This window comes from Tinamus guttatus, unplaced genomic scaffold (assembly GCF_059628265.1).
Source record: "Tinamus guttatus ecotype Peru unplaced genomic scaffold, ASM5962826v1 Tinamus_guttatus_pri_ptg000314l, whole genome shotgun sequence".
In the NCBI taxonomy this organism is placed as follows: Eukaryota; Metazoa; Chordata; class Aves; order Tinamiformes; family Tinamidae; genus Tinamus; species Tinamus guttatus.
The window spans coordinates 4,549,384-4,566,160 of NW_028288848.1; the positions used below are offsets into that span (position 1 = coordinate 4,549,384).

The 16,777-nt window shown below is 43.7% G+C and overlaps 1 protein-coding gene across 1 annotated transcript in view; it reads right to left on the minus strand.

The window, feature by feature from the left end:
• Window positions 1-16,777, minus strand: part of SORCS3 (sortilin related VPS10 domain containing receptor 3) — a 261,932-nt gene that overhangs the window by 104,455 nt on the left and 140,700 nt on the right. Inside the window, exon 4 of the mRNA XM_088528640.1 lies at window positions 14,590-14,748. Within this exon, the coding sequence (XP_088384766.1) occupies window positions 14,590-14,748 (159 nt within the window). The remainder of the gene's footprint in view (window positions 1-14,589; window positions 14,749-16,777) is intronic.

A 16,777-nucleotide genomic window follows, 5' to 3' on the forward strand; every position in this document is an offset into this window, starting at 1 on the left:
AGAATTAGATTTTACACCACCAAAATACCTTTCAAATTCATGTACATTTTTGCTGAATTCTTTGCTTAGGTGAAAACTAACACTGCAGCTCACACAAGGGAAAACACCGGCTGAGCACATCTCCTCAGCAGCAAGCCCTGAGACCAGACAGCAAGGCCGTTCCCGCTCACTCGCAGCCCTGAGAGGGCAGATGTCCACCCTTTTCGAAGATGTCTTGTCTCACGAGCTGAACAGCAGCAAACTTCACACACCCTTAGCACCTGCAACTGTCTTCTCAGTGCGGTGCAATGCAACTTATTACTTCTTTACAAATTCAGAGCAACCTCTCCAAATGCCCACATTTCTGCTACTCAGTCTGCTGAGGATACCGTGTTCCCCTCAGCCTGAGCCCATGGGTTCTGCAAGGGACCAACCATGCAAAGAAGTGATCATGGCAAAGCTTTTATTGCCCCCTGAAAAGTGCTTTCCAAAGAGGAACCCAGCTGGGATCATACCAGATTTTAGAAGCTGACAAGCAACTCTTGTCATCCTTAGGAAAAACGTGAGCAAGCGGCAGCACGGCACCAGCCCACTGCGCCTTGCACATCATCTACAGGCACTCAGACAGGGCCAGCAAAGGTTGAGCTATTGAAACCAGATACTATCTGAGGACTGAGGATGCCTGTGGCTAGGAACTGAATATCTACAGGATGCCCCAATTAATCCTGCTCTGATCCCGCCCTCCTCTGCTGTCAGGAGTGTTTCAGCCTCTCGGCACACACACGCTAACAGAAAAAGCTGCCAAGCTCCAGAGGTTTGCTCCATGCAGTGACATTAGTGCATCAGCCCAGCAGGTTCAGAGGCCAGCGCTGCATGCGCAGGGCAGCTGAGCGCTTTGCTTGCCTTGGCACGGATTTCCCTCAGTCTAAGGTAAAGATACATATATAGGGAATACATCACAAGCATGGGTGCCAGCATGAACCTGGAGGGAAGTCAGAAAAAGGTAATAACAAAAGTGACCCAAGGAGAAGGATTCCAACTGCTGAATATGCAGGATTTCCTCAGACAGTGTTAGAAGAAAGCACAGGGCTGTCTACCTGCCTGTAAATGGAGGAAAGCCAAGCAAGGAGGGAAAGCTTTGCAGGGATTCAGGCTGGATGAAGCAGAAATAAGGGAACAGAACAAAGAACAGGCTGGCACGGGTGAGCAGGCAGAGGCAAGCGGCTCTAACCCTCAGAGACCTTCCTGAGATACAGTTTCTGAAACAGATCAAAACAAGCCCTGCAAATACTAATTTTTATAACTTCCTTCTCGCTTTGTCACTGGTCTCTATTACTTCTAATAGCAGTGTTGTCTGCAAAGGAGCTAAAGGGCCGTATTTTCATCTCTGCCTTCTAAGAGAACTGTGTGCCAGACAGGATGGCAAAACTGACATTTAACTGCATGAACTCCAGCTGGCTTCTGCTGGCTGAGCCTTACACAAACATGGATATGCCCTGGATCCCATCCTGAAACGCCCCTGGGAAGAGGCAGTGGCTGGAGGGGCCCTGCTCAGGACCTGGGCAGGTCCTGCACTGGAAGGGCTCTGGACCATCCTGGTCTCGGTACAGAGCATGACTGTTCTGTCCTGTCTGAGACTAAGAACAGATTCTGGACCCAAAGTGTCACAGATCACAGCCCACCACAGCCCGTGGGAGTCTTGTGTTCTCCAAAACAGAATGTACCCATGGACAAAACGACAAGACATTTGTGACTGTGAAGTAACTTCTGCAACTCAAAACAAATCATAAAAACAAGATGAAGAACTTCAATGTCTTCTGATAGTATCAAAAATTAACCTTTGTACCAACACACGCCATCTCCAACACACCAAAAAAAAAAAAAAAAACCCACACCCAGCTCTTGTACCATCTTGCATAATTCATTCTTTCAGGCCATCCTCACGTTTGTCACATCCTGTTCTACCATAAATCAAGAAAACTAAAATGTAGAAGCAAAATGGCCCATAACTCTTGATACATTGGATTTTTCAAGTGCTAAAGCAAATCTAAACATATGTAATGACAGGAATCCCAGCTGCTTCCTCTCCCCTGCCAGCTCTTCTTTCCACCAGGGACTTTGCTAGGCTCAAAGATGCCCCCCAGTGCTCATCATGTTGCAGCACTCAGTCCTTTGGGGTAATTCAGTTTGGCCACTTAGTCAAATTTCCCACTGGCCAGATTCCCTGGAAGCCCCCACACTGACAGCAGACCCCTGTGAAACATAAAAGTAAAACCTGCTTACACAAGCACCGAGCTTTACACATATAGAGACATGCACACAGCCAAGCCAGTTATCATGTGCCAGGTGACGTTTCAGATTCAAAAAGCTCCAGGGGAGTGAGCATCCTTGCCTGCATGCTGAGCAGTGACTAGTCTCAAGACAAGAAATATTCTCCTCCCTGCACTTCACAGTGACTCAGTTCATCCCGATGCAAGTGTGCAGCGACTGACACCACCACCCATGTGCCCTCATGAAGGGCAGCATACGGGGGCTTAGGGGAGGAACCCAAATGAGTGGCATCGTTGTAAATGCCAGCCACCATCAGGAACAATTTACCTTGACAGCTGTAGCAGAAACTGTCACTGCACTGAGGCATCACTGCCAGAAAAATCCCCAAATGCAAAACTCGCCTGTTCCAGGGATCCCCCAGGGCGACTGGGCATACACCATTTACACTGTCATCGCAGATTCATCCATCATCCAGGCCTTGCAATCACACAGTGGAAACTCACACCTTTGGAATAAGTGAAACTGCACTTCCAGATCATGCAAGAAAAATGAACCTCTCTTTGCTGCTCTAGGTTTGCACACATCTTGCAGTGCTTGTATTTAAGCTGGTCTACCTCATTTAATTCAAACTCTAGCTAACATAAATCCCTCTTATGGAACAGGGTAGGGGAGCAACAACAGCAAACAAACCCACTCCAAGGCAATAGTCATTTTAACACTTGTCCTCAAACTTGTGTAAAAGGAAATCCTGAAGTTGGCCGATATTCACAGTGACAGTATAGCATAATTCACAGGACAAGGACAGTCTGCAGGGAAAGCACAAGGCAGGTTTCATGCTGTCACTGAAGAAAAACACAATCCAACTGGCTAGGGAACATCAGGCTCAATTTTGCTGCAGCACAACTTTCAGCCATGTCAAATCTGTGCCTTTGGATACACGCACGTAGCTCGTGTGGACTTGCACTGAGATCTGAGGGAATCATCTGGCCTGGAGCAAGCGCTGTGTTAGTAAAAGGACAGAACCAGAGCCCTGATTCGGCAGCAAAACTTTGGATGACACCAGTGTGCTTCTACAGGAGGGCAGGAAAGTCCCTTTGGGTACATTGTTTTCTGCTTAACATGTCATGTGTACGTGCTGTCTGTTATCTCTCGAACACTGTGCACGAGTACAGAATACTACCAAACCCACATGTGGATGGTTTATGATCACTGAGCCTGTGGCAGGGACGAGCAGCCCAAGGCAAGAGGAGGTTGGTATAACCAGCCTTTCCTCCCTGCACACTAGAGCAGCCCAAGGACTTCAACAACCAGCCTTCAAGTTTTCTCTGTTTTTTTTGTTTTTTGTTTTTTTCTTCCCCAGTTGTCTGTCTTCTCTCAAAAATATCACCCTCCATTTTGCTCCCTCATCTTCTTCTGTTATCAGGACCACAACAATTTGGATGTGCTGAAATACTACTGCAACATGCCCTAACTTTGATTTTATGGCCACCCACACTCCTATAAAAATCAATTGAACACAAACCCAAAAAATTTTATTACACAGCAAGAACATCTTGTAACTGACACAGAACTCTTCCCAGGCTCACACTGCAAAACTTCAAACACACACAGCCCAGTGACCAGCCCACCAATCTGTGCCTGAACAACCTATATGGAAAAATCCAGTTGAGATACGCACCAAAATGCAACAGAAGACATGCAACATTTGCAATGATTAATAGACATCCCTCTTGGGAGGATAAATGGGCCACGGCAGAACTGTGTTGAATGCTGAAAGTGGGAGATTACATGAGAATTTCGGGCCTTTTGTTTTGTTTTTCTTTAAAAATAACGTTTGGGGCTTTATTGGCTGTGAAGAAATATTTGGGAGGAAAAAAGAGAGAGAAAAAAACACAATTCCCAAGCATTAAGGCACGAGAAGAAGTCTAAGAGAGCACAACATTCAAATGTGCTTCTAGATAATTTTTTCCCTGCCAAACTCATGACTATGTAAGGACGCAGCCTTGTTCTGCACCTTTGGAACTGGAAATCCTTCAGTGTCAGAGCAGAAAATGCGCGCACACACACACACACACACACACACACAGGCTTCTTTTCTTTCCTCATCTCAGACCCAGGCAGACTGCAATGAGCAGGAAAAGCTGAACCCCACATGGGTTATCGCTGCGAGTCCGGACCTTATGAATCACCCCTGCCCATCGCAGAGGAAGAAGGCTAAGGACATAAGTCAGTGTTCCTGGCAAGCTGATCACCTAAACAGCATTAGTTATATGCAGTTTGTACCAGAAGAACCCAGCAGAGGTGAATTTTCATATATCAGGGTTGAGCAGTGGAAACAAATAGCTCCCTTTGCATAAGCTATGGCTTGTGTGCAGGCAGATGAGCCCACCAGGGACTCTGCATCTCTCTGCAGCCAGATTTCAGGGCAAAAGTGATCGCTGAAAGGAGTAAACAACATCTATTTTGTTTTCTTGAGAAAACAGCATACCATACATGTTTTCAAGCCAAATACTCCAGTGGTGTAAATTAACATTTCCTCACTAAATCAAAAGAGCCACGTTGAATTTCAGCTGCAACATATGTGACTGCACATATCTTTTGTGAACCAACTCAGGTGTGCTGTTAGATCACAACATGGTCCATTTGCCTGCTGAAGCACTGGAGGCAGAGTTTGAAGTGACTCACAAACGGGTGGAAAAATAAAGCCAGGGGAAAGACCTACTTACCCAAGAGAATATAAAACAAATCTAGGGCCACATACCAGCTTCCAGTATTGAAGAAGTCTATTTCACACATAGCCACTGAACTATTTGCAATGAAACACATGAGTTTAAGGTACCACTGTGCTTCAATATAACAAATGACAGAGTCTGCATACATGGGTAATTAGAGTATTTGCTGACATGAACTTCCCACATGGAGGTTTTACTAAGGCCGTGAGGTCTATCAGCATCTGAAGTCTAGGGAGCAACGGAGGTGCAGGTAGAAAGACACCCATTATCTCCTCTCCAAGACAATATGGGAAAGCAGGAAGAGCAACAGGATACAATTTAGCCAGTTTGGTAACTTCACCACTGCCACTAGTCATACGACTAATCTTGCACTGCCCACCTCACCCTCCTGTGCCTCAGGCTTCCCTCAGCCTCCCTCATTGCCCTGTCTGCTCTGCCTCCCTGGCCAAGCTCCTGCCCACAGGGCGACTCACCACCAGAAACACCCCAAGCAGCTCCCAGCGCTCCGTGCAGGTGACTGGGAATCGACACAAGTGGGAGGGCTGCGATGGGGACGGAGCGCGTCGCCTGCCCTCAGCACCCTCCAGCTCTCTGCCTCAAGGACACTAGCCTATCCCACCCCAGACATCCATCCTTGAGGACATTAGGGATGAAAGGATTGTCGTGTAAAGTAGCCTATTGCCATCCTAATGTGCAATACTTCTAAACAGTGAGGTCTTACACTGCCAAGGCAATGTGCAAATATTAATTAATGCCACCATTACGCAGACAGAAAGAGCAGTTCCTGTTGGGAAGATTTCCAACAGCTCTCAGGCCTGAACACTGACAGTAATGGGAGCTGCTGCCTCCTGGATCCCTGTGGTTAATGTGACCCTTCCTGGTTAACCAAACATAATTTCCCACCTGCCACCTTCCAGAAAACACTCTTGGGTCCAAGGGATTTAAAGGGTGTCTCTCTGTATTCAATTCTACATGCCTAGGGTCATACCTTCAGTGCTCAAATACCCCAAGTAATGTCTTCAGCATCCTGAAGTGCTAAAAGATGATGAGAGAACAGCAAAAGCTCAGGGAGTTAAACTAAAAATCCCAAGGCAACAAGCCCTTATGCCCACTCTTGACTTCCATATCTTTGCAGGCTCTTTGCAATACCGAAAGCTTGCCAAGCTTGCCTCTAGGAACACCTCATACTCGAGGTTTAAGGGCTCACAGACTTACCGACCTTTATCCAGAGAAGCTTTTATCCACAGCCTTAAAATTAGGCCAAGGCTCAGGAATTTGGCTGCTCTGAGGTCAGGGTTGTCTTTCTTCTACCAAGTTTTACATTTTACAGAAAAGTGCTACTCAAGGTGAAATGTTGAGGATAATTCCCTCGTGCTTTTTAAGTATATGTTCACTGTCACATGCTCCTTTCTACTACCTCAGCCTTGGTATTTTTGGCAGAATTAATCCTGTTGTTCTTTGGCCTAGAAAAACCAATCACAGATTTCTAAGCTCAAGCACCATATGGACTCAGTTCCATGAAGGGCAAGGATACCAGTGGTCAACATGAGTAGACATCTCTGACTGAAGCCAACAGCCAAATTGTGCTCTTCTGCCAGTTCAAATAGGTAATTCCACTCAACAGGTTTTAGAGAAGACTTAATGATGCTGTCCGGGCAAGCAAGAAATGAGATAGAGCTTTCAAATGCAACATGGAAAGCAATGCAAAAAGGGATGAGTTTGGGGAGATGAGGGGAAGGAGGCGAAGGAAATAAAAGGCAAAAAGGTCAGAGAAACCCTTCTGGATTATCTTACTTCACTGAGTAGATAACTCACCCATCTACACAAACAAATCCTGTTAGAGATTAGAAACAGAAGGTTCTTGATTACACAAGAAGGGAGAAAATAAGTCATCACTAGAGATGAAAAAAAGCTCTGGATTGGGAATTTTATCTGTTCTTGCACATTCTGCTTGCTTTATCCTTCCAGGAAAGGGGCCAGTACAGGCCCTAACCACAACAGGAGGAATTAGGGAACTTTATACTTTTTTGTTTTCTGCTTTTTGCTTTAATCATATTGGAATCATACCAAATGTGACTCATTTTCCACACATCCAGACAGCAGCACAGGTTTCATGTCAGGTGTCAATCTGCATTATCTTGCAATTTCAGGTGTCAACAAGGCAAATATTCAAATCTGGATAATATAACTTACTTTCTTGACAGTTAGTGGAGGCCTAGTCAACACAGTCCATGAGGTCGAAGGCGCAATATATCCCATCCTACAACAGCCACTTATATTTGTTCAGAAAAAATAACCAATGCCATTTGGTAGATCAGTACCAACCATTATGGGGAGCCTAGATACCTAATTCAGGTGCACTTGGCTAAATTCTAGATTCCCAAAATGAAGGGAAATAAATCTACTCTTGCTGTTCTTATTCTTGAATCTTCTTCTTTCCTTCATGTTTATTCCCAACTTCTGTATTTACAACCATTCCTTGCCATGGTCCGGCCCTAAATTGAACCAATATATAGCCATGATTCAGTGGGGTCCAGCAATAAACCACTGGATCCTTTCTCATCTACACAATAAGCTACGTTTCTTCAGCAGCAGAGCCCATTTAAGCATTGAATGTGTCTCAGTTCATTTATCTCTATATTTTCCTTCTCAAAGAAAAACCTGTTCACAAAGCATCTATATCATAAATATAAAGCAATAAGAAGGTCTGTTCCAGCTAAATCAAGTCTCACAAGCAGTTACTTTCTGTTTGCCACCACAAATCATCACAAGCTCAAAGTTCACTAGTCTGCTAGGACAAAATTCATTGGAAAACTTCTGAAGTAGCTCCAGTGCTGCATAATTTAATTTCTCATCACCCACTAAAAGTGCCAGGCTTACCATAATCAGAATGATAAATGCAGAGTCATATGTCTTTTTTCCGACAGTAATGCCCATCACTACTTCAAATGCAAACAATTGTGACATTTGACTTTATAAAAATTACCTGGTGCACCAACACCACTTAATTAAATCATTTAAAAACTGCTTTTGTTACATTTAATGAATGATATATTATACTGCAATGAAACATGCAGCAATACAAATACTTCACAATGTGAACAATTAAGGCTCACTTCACTTGTGGCAATTGACAACACGAGTGCTCCTCACTTCATTCAGCTCCTGCATTCCAAATGAACTGGTTAGCGAAAAGGGTGCTTCTTTGCTAATGAGTTTTGTAATCAAGGCATCTATTTTAATTTCAAATTGACTAGATTGGGGGAAATTGCTGAAGTAAATGGCTGGTTCTAATTAGGATTATAAAAATATTCATCATGCAGCAGAATTAGCACAAGGTCTTGATTTCCCTACATTTGCATTTAGCTTTAGTTTAAGAGTGGAAAAAAAATCCTGATAAATTGTCTTCCTTTTAATGAATTGAATAAACACTATATCTGTTTTAGTCGTCCTTTCATTTAAAGGCACTGATACATATTCATGATTTGTAAATGAAGTTAAGTGATTTTGATTCTTCAGGCCATTATCATATTGAAGAAGAGACTTCCGTAAGTTGCCTTTAAATATTCTCAATCTCAAGGGTTTGGCTTAGCTTGGCTTTTTTTCTTCCTTTTTTTTCCCCTCCTCCTTTTTGTACCACACTAACATTTCAGCTTATCTGTTTGATGGAGCCCTGCCGGCCTGGGAGAGCTGCTGGCAGGTGGCTTGTCCAGCAAAGGACACATGATGTTTTTGTAGAACCTGATGTTCTCAGAAGAGCATTCAAAAGGCAGAGAGATGAAAGGCGTATTTGTGGTTAAGTCATGGGAACAGGACTCAATCTGGGTTCAGTTTCTGACTTTGTCACAGCCCTCAGCAGTAGTCAGGCAATGAAACACTTTAATGGCCCATGCCTGAATACACTATGGATGCTCTGGGGACAATGCTCTGTCTGTCAGCTCCACATCTAAGCATAAGCTCTCTGGGGCAGGGACTGCTTCTCACTCTGCATGTGTAATACCTAGAACAACAGGCCAGTCAGTGGGCTGGAGATCCCCAAGTGCAGCTACTGTGATACAACTTACACTAAACACGAAACCAGCAATATCATCACGTTACTTCATCCATCAGTCTGATAGGCCTCCAGGAGCTGTTATTGTAGCAGCTTCCTCTCTTTCTTTCCTTGAGAGGGGAGAAGAATATAAATGTCATAGGCAGGGCCAAGGCTTTACAGGGTGCTCGAATGCCAGAGAGATTGGTGCAATCCACAGTTGAAAGCTGAGCATTGTATCCATAGGACTGGAACCACAGACATCAGGTTCTTCAGATGTCAAATGAGCCATGAGGAGAAGTGAGCCCCAGCCTGTTCTCTCACGTCATATTATGAAATAGCAATTCCATCGTAAGAGGCCATGGGGGAGCAGAGAGAGATTTTTCTCATATATATATAGATAGATAGATAGATATTTGACATCTTGAGTAAAATTCAGTTTTTCCTAGCAAGAGCTGAGGTCTGGAACCATGCTGAAGGAAGGAGGACTTGCTTAAACCCATCCACCCTGACGCTGTTCAAAAAATCCCAGCCTTGGTGCCTTGGGAGCCTGGGCCCAACGCAGCAGCAAATTTCCCCCGGCAGCTGGGAGGCTCTGGGTCTCTGACTCTGTGTGCCTGGGCTATTAAAACTCCTCCACATAGCCACAGTGTTATCTGCCATCCTTTCTGAGAAACTCAGAAGTGTCTAGTCCAGATAGTCATGACTGACATTAAACACATTCAATTTTCAGATCATAACTTGCCACAACCCCAACACTGAAGGAAGCTCCTCAGCCAGACCTGATACTGTCTGCCAAGCATAACTCAGTGATACAATAGGGCCTTATCTTGCACACTTTATTTATCACCTCATTTGAGGTGAAATTAAGACACCCATTTTTTTCTGTTCAGTTTCTGCTCAAGATTAAGCTCTACGGAGGGAAAATGCACTGATTACCAAACTCCTTGTTTATCCAGTTCTCTCACATTCATCATGGGGTAGCTGGGGAATTTCAGATGGTCTGTTATTAATTATTCAGTCTCCCATGTACTCCCAGCAGGTTCCCAATCACATTTTGGCCTGCAAAGAACAGTAGTACTGTATCTCTTTGCCGTTTTCTCCTCTTAACAACAGCGATTTGAAATATTTTAAATCTCTCTCCCTAATTCCCTAATATTTTCTCTTTTTAAATTATCTTTTAAACAAATATTCAAACAGGAGAGCTGTGCATGCTGCTCTGAGAAATTTCAAAGTCATTCGGAGATAAATTCCATGGAGCTGGAAATTCCCATTTCTATCTCCAGGCTGATCTGCTCCCGATAAGGATATCAAGAGGGGTGGAAAGCTGGGCTTATCAAGAATTAATTGGCTCCAATAGAAGAAACAAATTATAAAGTAAGGCACTTTAAATATTAGTACCAGAAAAACAAGTCTCCCTCTCATCAGAAGGCAAATTAAAAAGCTGAACATGAGAGTACCAAGCTATCAGAAGTTGGACAGATGAGTGATTGCATTCTGGGCCAAATGGGGCCAATTCAAGATCTTTATTCTCAGTCACTTCAGACTGTCGCACTGACCACTACAGCTCACACACACACACAGGCAGTATCCAGGCTTCCCCAGTGCTCTGTAAGGCAGTTCTGGTACCTTCCTCCAGAGAGAATCACATCTTTTCCATATCTCCTCCTATTCATCACACCTTGACAGGAGGGTCATTTAAAATGTCTCCCATATATCTTTTTTTCTGTAAAAATCTGTGAAAGTGGCTTAGGGCCATCTTTTAGAAGATGAAGCCCCATTTCCCTTCCTGTTGGCTCACACATCCAAGTGCCAATGCAGGCACTAGTGAGACCCAGCCTGACGCACAACAAAAAAGGCCATAATATTTACATAGCACCCACCTTCTGCCAAAGCCTACAGGGTGCCATTAACAGAATCAACATATTTGTGCACCCAACTACTCTATCTGATCAGTAAAGTAGATGCACACAAAGCTATTAGGAAGAGATCCAAGCCAACTCATAAGATGCAATTAATCTCCCATGGCCTGGTAATTCCACAAGCTACAGTGTTGCTCAGAGGGGTGTAGTATCCCCTCCAGCGCCCTCTTAAAGCCCTGGAGAACCTCCTCGTGTCTTTGTTTCATACACCATGAGAAGACATCAGGGCTGTAGACCTGGTACATGCTCCTGCCCACATAAACAGATTTTTTGACTCAACCATACTTCATGTATTTGATAACACAAGTTAATTAGCAAGACACAGGGTCACCATTAGCTAGGAGAATTAAGAACAGGCTCATATGTTATGTTGACTGCTACTGAAAAGGTTATCTCAATTACTTTTTGGATTCTTTAAGGAGTAAACAAGCAGTGGTGGCTGACTTGTCCATGAGTGAATAAAGTGACTGAAAGTGCCAGAAGTTAAAGAGAGAGACAACCCTGCAATGTCCATTTCCTTCACTGAATCTTCTCCCCAGCTCCTTGGAATAACACCATGGAGGAAAAAGAGACAATATAAATTTGGGAGCAGCAAGATTTGAGGACTCAGCTGAAGGCATACCGGATTCTTTCAATTGATAGAGGAGATAAGGTTGTCAGAAACCACGAAGTCATATCCCAAGAAGTACTGTTAAGAAGAGATGGGCTCTGCCTTTTAAAAAGGGGAAGGCCATTCTGGACATAACTGCTACAAAGTTTGGACTTTAAGACCACACGAGACTGGTAACATAAATCCATGGATATATGTAAAACAGAGGCCCAGGGGATACACTAAGGGCATGCGATTATCTATAACAAGGTTATAACAAGGTATGGGAGGAACAGGGAGGAGAACAGTAAGTCAGTCTGCACGGCATCTGCAGTGGTCCCCAACACCTGGCTACACAAAGTGAGAGCAAGTGCTTTTTGTTCAGCACCACCTAGTCTGTGCCAGGTCACTTCATGCACAACTGCAGGAAAGAGGACACAAGGACAAGGCACTGAGCAGGACTCGCAGAGCCAGGTTGTGGTGGGAAAGGCAGTCCCTGGCAGTGCAAGGCATCTCTTCAGGCAGATTTCTTGAACTGCAAAGCATCTCCATAATCTCTCTGACCATTTACTGTAGGAGTTCCTGACACGCCTGGTCAGCAGAAGAGAGCTCAAGCAATCGAGTTGCCAGCAGCGCATGGGGACACAGCTGGCAGAGAGGCAATGGCATGGCAGTGCGTAAGTGCAAGATCCAAATATGACTTCTAGGAAAACAGACGGGAGAACAATCACACATCTCACGAAGACGCACAAGACTTGGCAAATCTGTGTAAGGATGTGGGATCCTTGACTCAACAGACACTTTCTGATATGTCAGTCTAACCCCCACCTAGCAGAAGTTCATGGCTGACCTCCAGTTCCCACTCAGCTTGGACAGGTCCATTGCTTCCAGGTGGCCTGGAATGTATCACACTGTCCTTTCAAACCACTTCAGTCTGGGACTTCACAAAACAATAACCGCCTCAACCTAAAGCACTGTCCTTGTGCTCTCCACTTTCTGCATCAACTGTAGTGAAGCTGTGTGATCCTGAGACAGGCAGGCACGGTTCCTTTGCAGCTATGTCTAAGCCAAGAAGTGGCTGATAATCTGCAGTTAAAGCAAACAGGAAAAAGCACTGCCTCCACAGTTCCACTTGAGGATCAGCATTTAACTAACACTTGAGGCTGTCTCTCTGAACACTGTTACTTGGATCCGAGAAGAAAAGCATCACGAGTGTGACTTGCATGGAAAAGCACATAAAGGCAAGCTCTGATTTCCAGCTGATCCACTTCTATCTGATCAACAAACTGCAGATACCTTTGCCTCTCTCTGCCCTTGCATTGGAGACAAATTTGTTCAGTTCCTGGGATAAAATGCAACCAGCCTCAGGGCATTTCCAACTCACACTTCACTCTCCTTAGCTCTTTTCTGGATAGTAGAGAACAGCTGTGGCTACGCTCTCCACACATGCATTACATTGAAGGGAAAAAAAAAAAAAAAAAAAAAAACTCCTGAGCCTTTACTGTGGTTCTGGAAGAGGGGAGCATACCCACCACCTCACAAGGACACTGCGCACACCACACAAGCATGTGTGCACAGTTTGTACTTTGATACACTCCTTTTCTCACTAACATGTCATAAAAAGACCACAAAGTGCTGTAAATAGAGTCACACTGATCCCAAGAGCAGATGTTTCATACTCACTGCAGCTGGATCTCTTTGCAAACATGCTCAGCACTTCATGCTTCTCACACCAATGTGCCTCATCAGCTGTCTCTCTTTCAGGTTGTCTCTGTACAAACACTAGTGCCATTTAAAATTTTTACTTCCAGTTTAAAAGTGGCATCCAACCATTCAATGCTATCAGACAGACAGAGTGGTCTTTTCCAGCCTACTTCAAAATCCCTGTTACAATGAACATCTGAGTGCACAAACCTGTTTGACATTTGACTAACTCCTTCATACAATAAGTATGTGATATTATGAAAGGGGTCTATTCACAATAAATTTGTGCTTGCAAATGCCACTCAGACATCAGCAGCAGCATTACTGCAAAACACCATAGCATTCTGTGAATGAGGGGCTGGAAAGCTTACATTGGAAAGCGTAGTAGATTATGTAATTTACTCAACTGCACTCCCAACAACTATCCAGGCAGAGATTTGCTCTACTCTTTCAAAGGCAACATTGTCAGATACAAGAGACCCAAAATTTAGTGAGCATTCTCATACAGCAGGGAAGCAAGCCTGCCTAGTTTAACAAATTCCTAAAATAATGGTAGGAATTAAAATCTCACCCAAAATGCACACACACACTTGACAGCTTAATGAGAAAAATTTTAAGTGGCTCTTCAGTACATTTTTACTTTCTCCAGCTTGTGGCTGACAGAGATGGAAGAGAAAAGCTTGACCAGCTTCTAGGACTTGTGCCTGGATCAGCTGGCTTGTGCCTTTGCTTTGCACTGTAGCGGACACTGCTGCTCGGAATTGGAGCACCCTTCAGAGCCCAGCACTTTAGGGGTCACATCACGCCGCACTGCTCGGCACCTTTCAAGACAGGCAAGTGCTGTGCAAGAGCAGACGTGCTAAGGATAGAGTAACACACTGAGGAGTTGTCTCACTAATACAAGGCACAGCAAAGTGACTTCAAAAGGAGCACAAGAGAGTTCCTCATCTGTTGCTACTCACTATTTTTTCAGATTAATCAAGTTCACTTCCCAGCAGAAGGAACATCCCTTTGCCCACAAGAGCCAGCTGTTACTGACCCCTAAGCCTCAGAGCGCTGGATTCTCAAAAAGCAATCTCAGACCTATAAATCGATAGATTTTTAGAACAGCTGTGTCATGTCAAATCTCAGATTCTCTTCATCTTTCCTACTATCACTATTACTAAAGATTCCATATCCATAGCGATCAGCTCCACACTCTTGAGGAAACCTGCTTTGGTGTCACTGTATGAGCTTTGCAAAAACAACTGTAAGGTGAGAATGGCAAAGTATGCCATAATTTCTTCACCACCCCTGGAGATGGCAGTTTCCAGACACTATACTTTTTTAGTGTCTCAATAATCACTGAAATTAATTGCTCACCTTCTGATCCAGACTGTAGGCCAGAATCCACTCCTCCTGCTTGGGGTGGAAGAGTAAGCTCTGGATGTAGAAGTTCAGCCGGTACTTCTGGTAGGTGGCCCCTTCATCAGAGCTGATCAGTATGCTGCTCTCAATCTCTGGGTCACTAAGAAGCATGATCTAAGGTGGGAAACAGAAAGAAGAGAGTGTTGTTGTAAAAGCGAAACTCAATGCCATATTGTAAAAGTGAAACTCAATGCCATTTAAAGGTGAAGTTATACAGCACTGATTCCTATTAGATGCATTCAGAATATTGCTAACAGTGTAAACAGCTCATAAGATCTCCCAAACAGTTGTTCTTTTCAGTTTGGTTTCATGACTTACTCCATTGATTGCTTCAGTGATTCTTTTTCCTCATTTTATTACTATTTTATCCAAAAATAGTTTGTGTGTGTATATGAGCGCATGTGTTTGTATAAACACGGATACTTGATATCACATATCACAATTCCAATCTATGCAGTAGATGTTCATTTGATATTCAACAGAAACATAATTTTCCCCAAGCGCAGGAAAGTATATGACCTCAATTTGCACAGGTAGGAAAACACTTTTGCACCTCTGATTTTAATTAGAAAATTATAGCCAATATTTTAAACTAGGCTGATTCTGTATTATCGGATGCCATGCTCTAAGTAAACGTTACCAAGAAAAACATTGGGGAAACATTAACACCATCTTATTAACATCTGGAGAAAACGACATCACATTAAAGCAAATGCCAGCACCATAAAATAAAGGCAAACAGTGGGGAATAAATTAGAGCTATGCTTAACACAGCAGGCTATTGATAGAGCAGCTGAAACAAATACAGACACTGGTTTCTGTCAGGAAAACAGAACCAGAACACCTTCCTTTTAGCTACCTGCAGAACTGACATTCACTGCAGTGGTTACATGACCATATCCAAGTAAACTTTTTCTTATCCAACTTCGGAGCCCCAACATCAAGACTATGATGGTGAGACACTTGAGAGAAACTATTTAATTACAGCAAATCAGTTAAGAGGACTTGGTGCGTTCAACCCTTGCTCTAGCAAAACACTAATACTACTACTACTCATAATATTCATCCCTTGTTTAATCTTAATTTCCTCATTAATTCTACTCAGTCACACACAGTGAAACTCAGTATAATGTAAACGTGAAACTACCTCTCCAATTCATGTACAGGTTTAATGTACAAAACAGGAGACGCATACAAGTTTGAAGCTAATTTTTAAACACTTGTTCCCACATAATGAACTATATATATTGTGAGAAGAAAGGAAATCTATTTCAGAGGCTTCAAAGCATTTTTTTTTGTGGTTTTCTCTGATCCTTTCCATCAAGGAATTAAAAGACCCTTTAAAACTAAAACTGTATGTTGTCACAGAGTAAGGCCATGTCTATGAATTTAGCTTATTAAGCTCAGAGCTCCTCCAGCATCTCACAAATACCACTTAGCAGTCTCAAAAAGCAGCTGCCACCCAGGAAGCCAAACGACAAGCCCTGAGAGAGCACAGGAAATGCGAAACAGCCTGGGAGGAGAGCAATGCCTTGGGAATAAGTCTTGAGACTAAGGCCCTTCTGATCTCCACCAAGAGGCTTTGATATGATTTTTATTTCTAATTAGATCAAAACACACACTTCATTTTGAGCTAAACAAGAATGGTTTCCCTATTGTTTTAGCTCTTTTTTTTTTCTATTACTAGTGGCTTAAGACTTCAAAGGCATTTTGGCCCCTAAGTCTATCAAAGCACATTGCCTGTGTCAGACAGAGAGAATCATAATATATTTTCCTAGTAGAAATTGCTTGCATCTGCAGAATGAGAAAAGGATGCAAGATTGCCAATATACCAAAATATTTCAGAGGGACCTTATATTTAAGAGAGAAGTTACTATGGGGATAAAGAGATTTTCCACCCGACGTCCCAGCAGGTTACAGAGTTAATAACACCACGTGTTGTAAGATCACTGTTAGAGCTCTGCCCCGGGTGTGGAGTGTGGGGTGGCTAACTGCTCCTGCACAGCCCTGACGCCGTCAGCGCAGCGCGATGAAACCCGCTCTGCCCTCTCACACGTGGCCAACGATGCAGCAGTGGGTGCTCAAGAAATAGGTCAGATGAGACGGGAAAGGTGTTGGTCCCACCACAGGGTTCACAAATCCA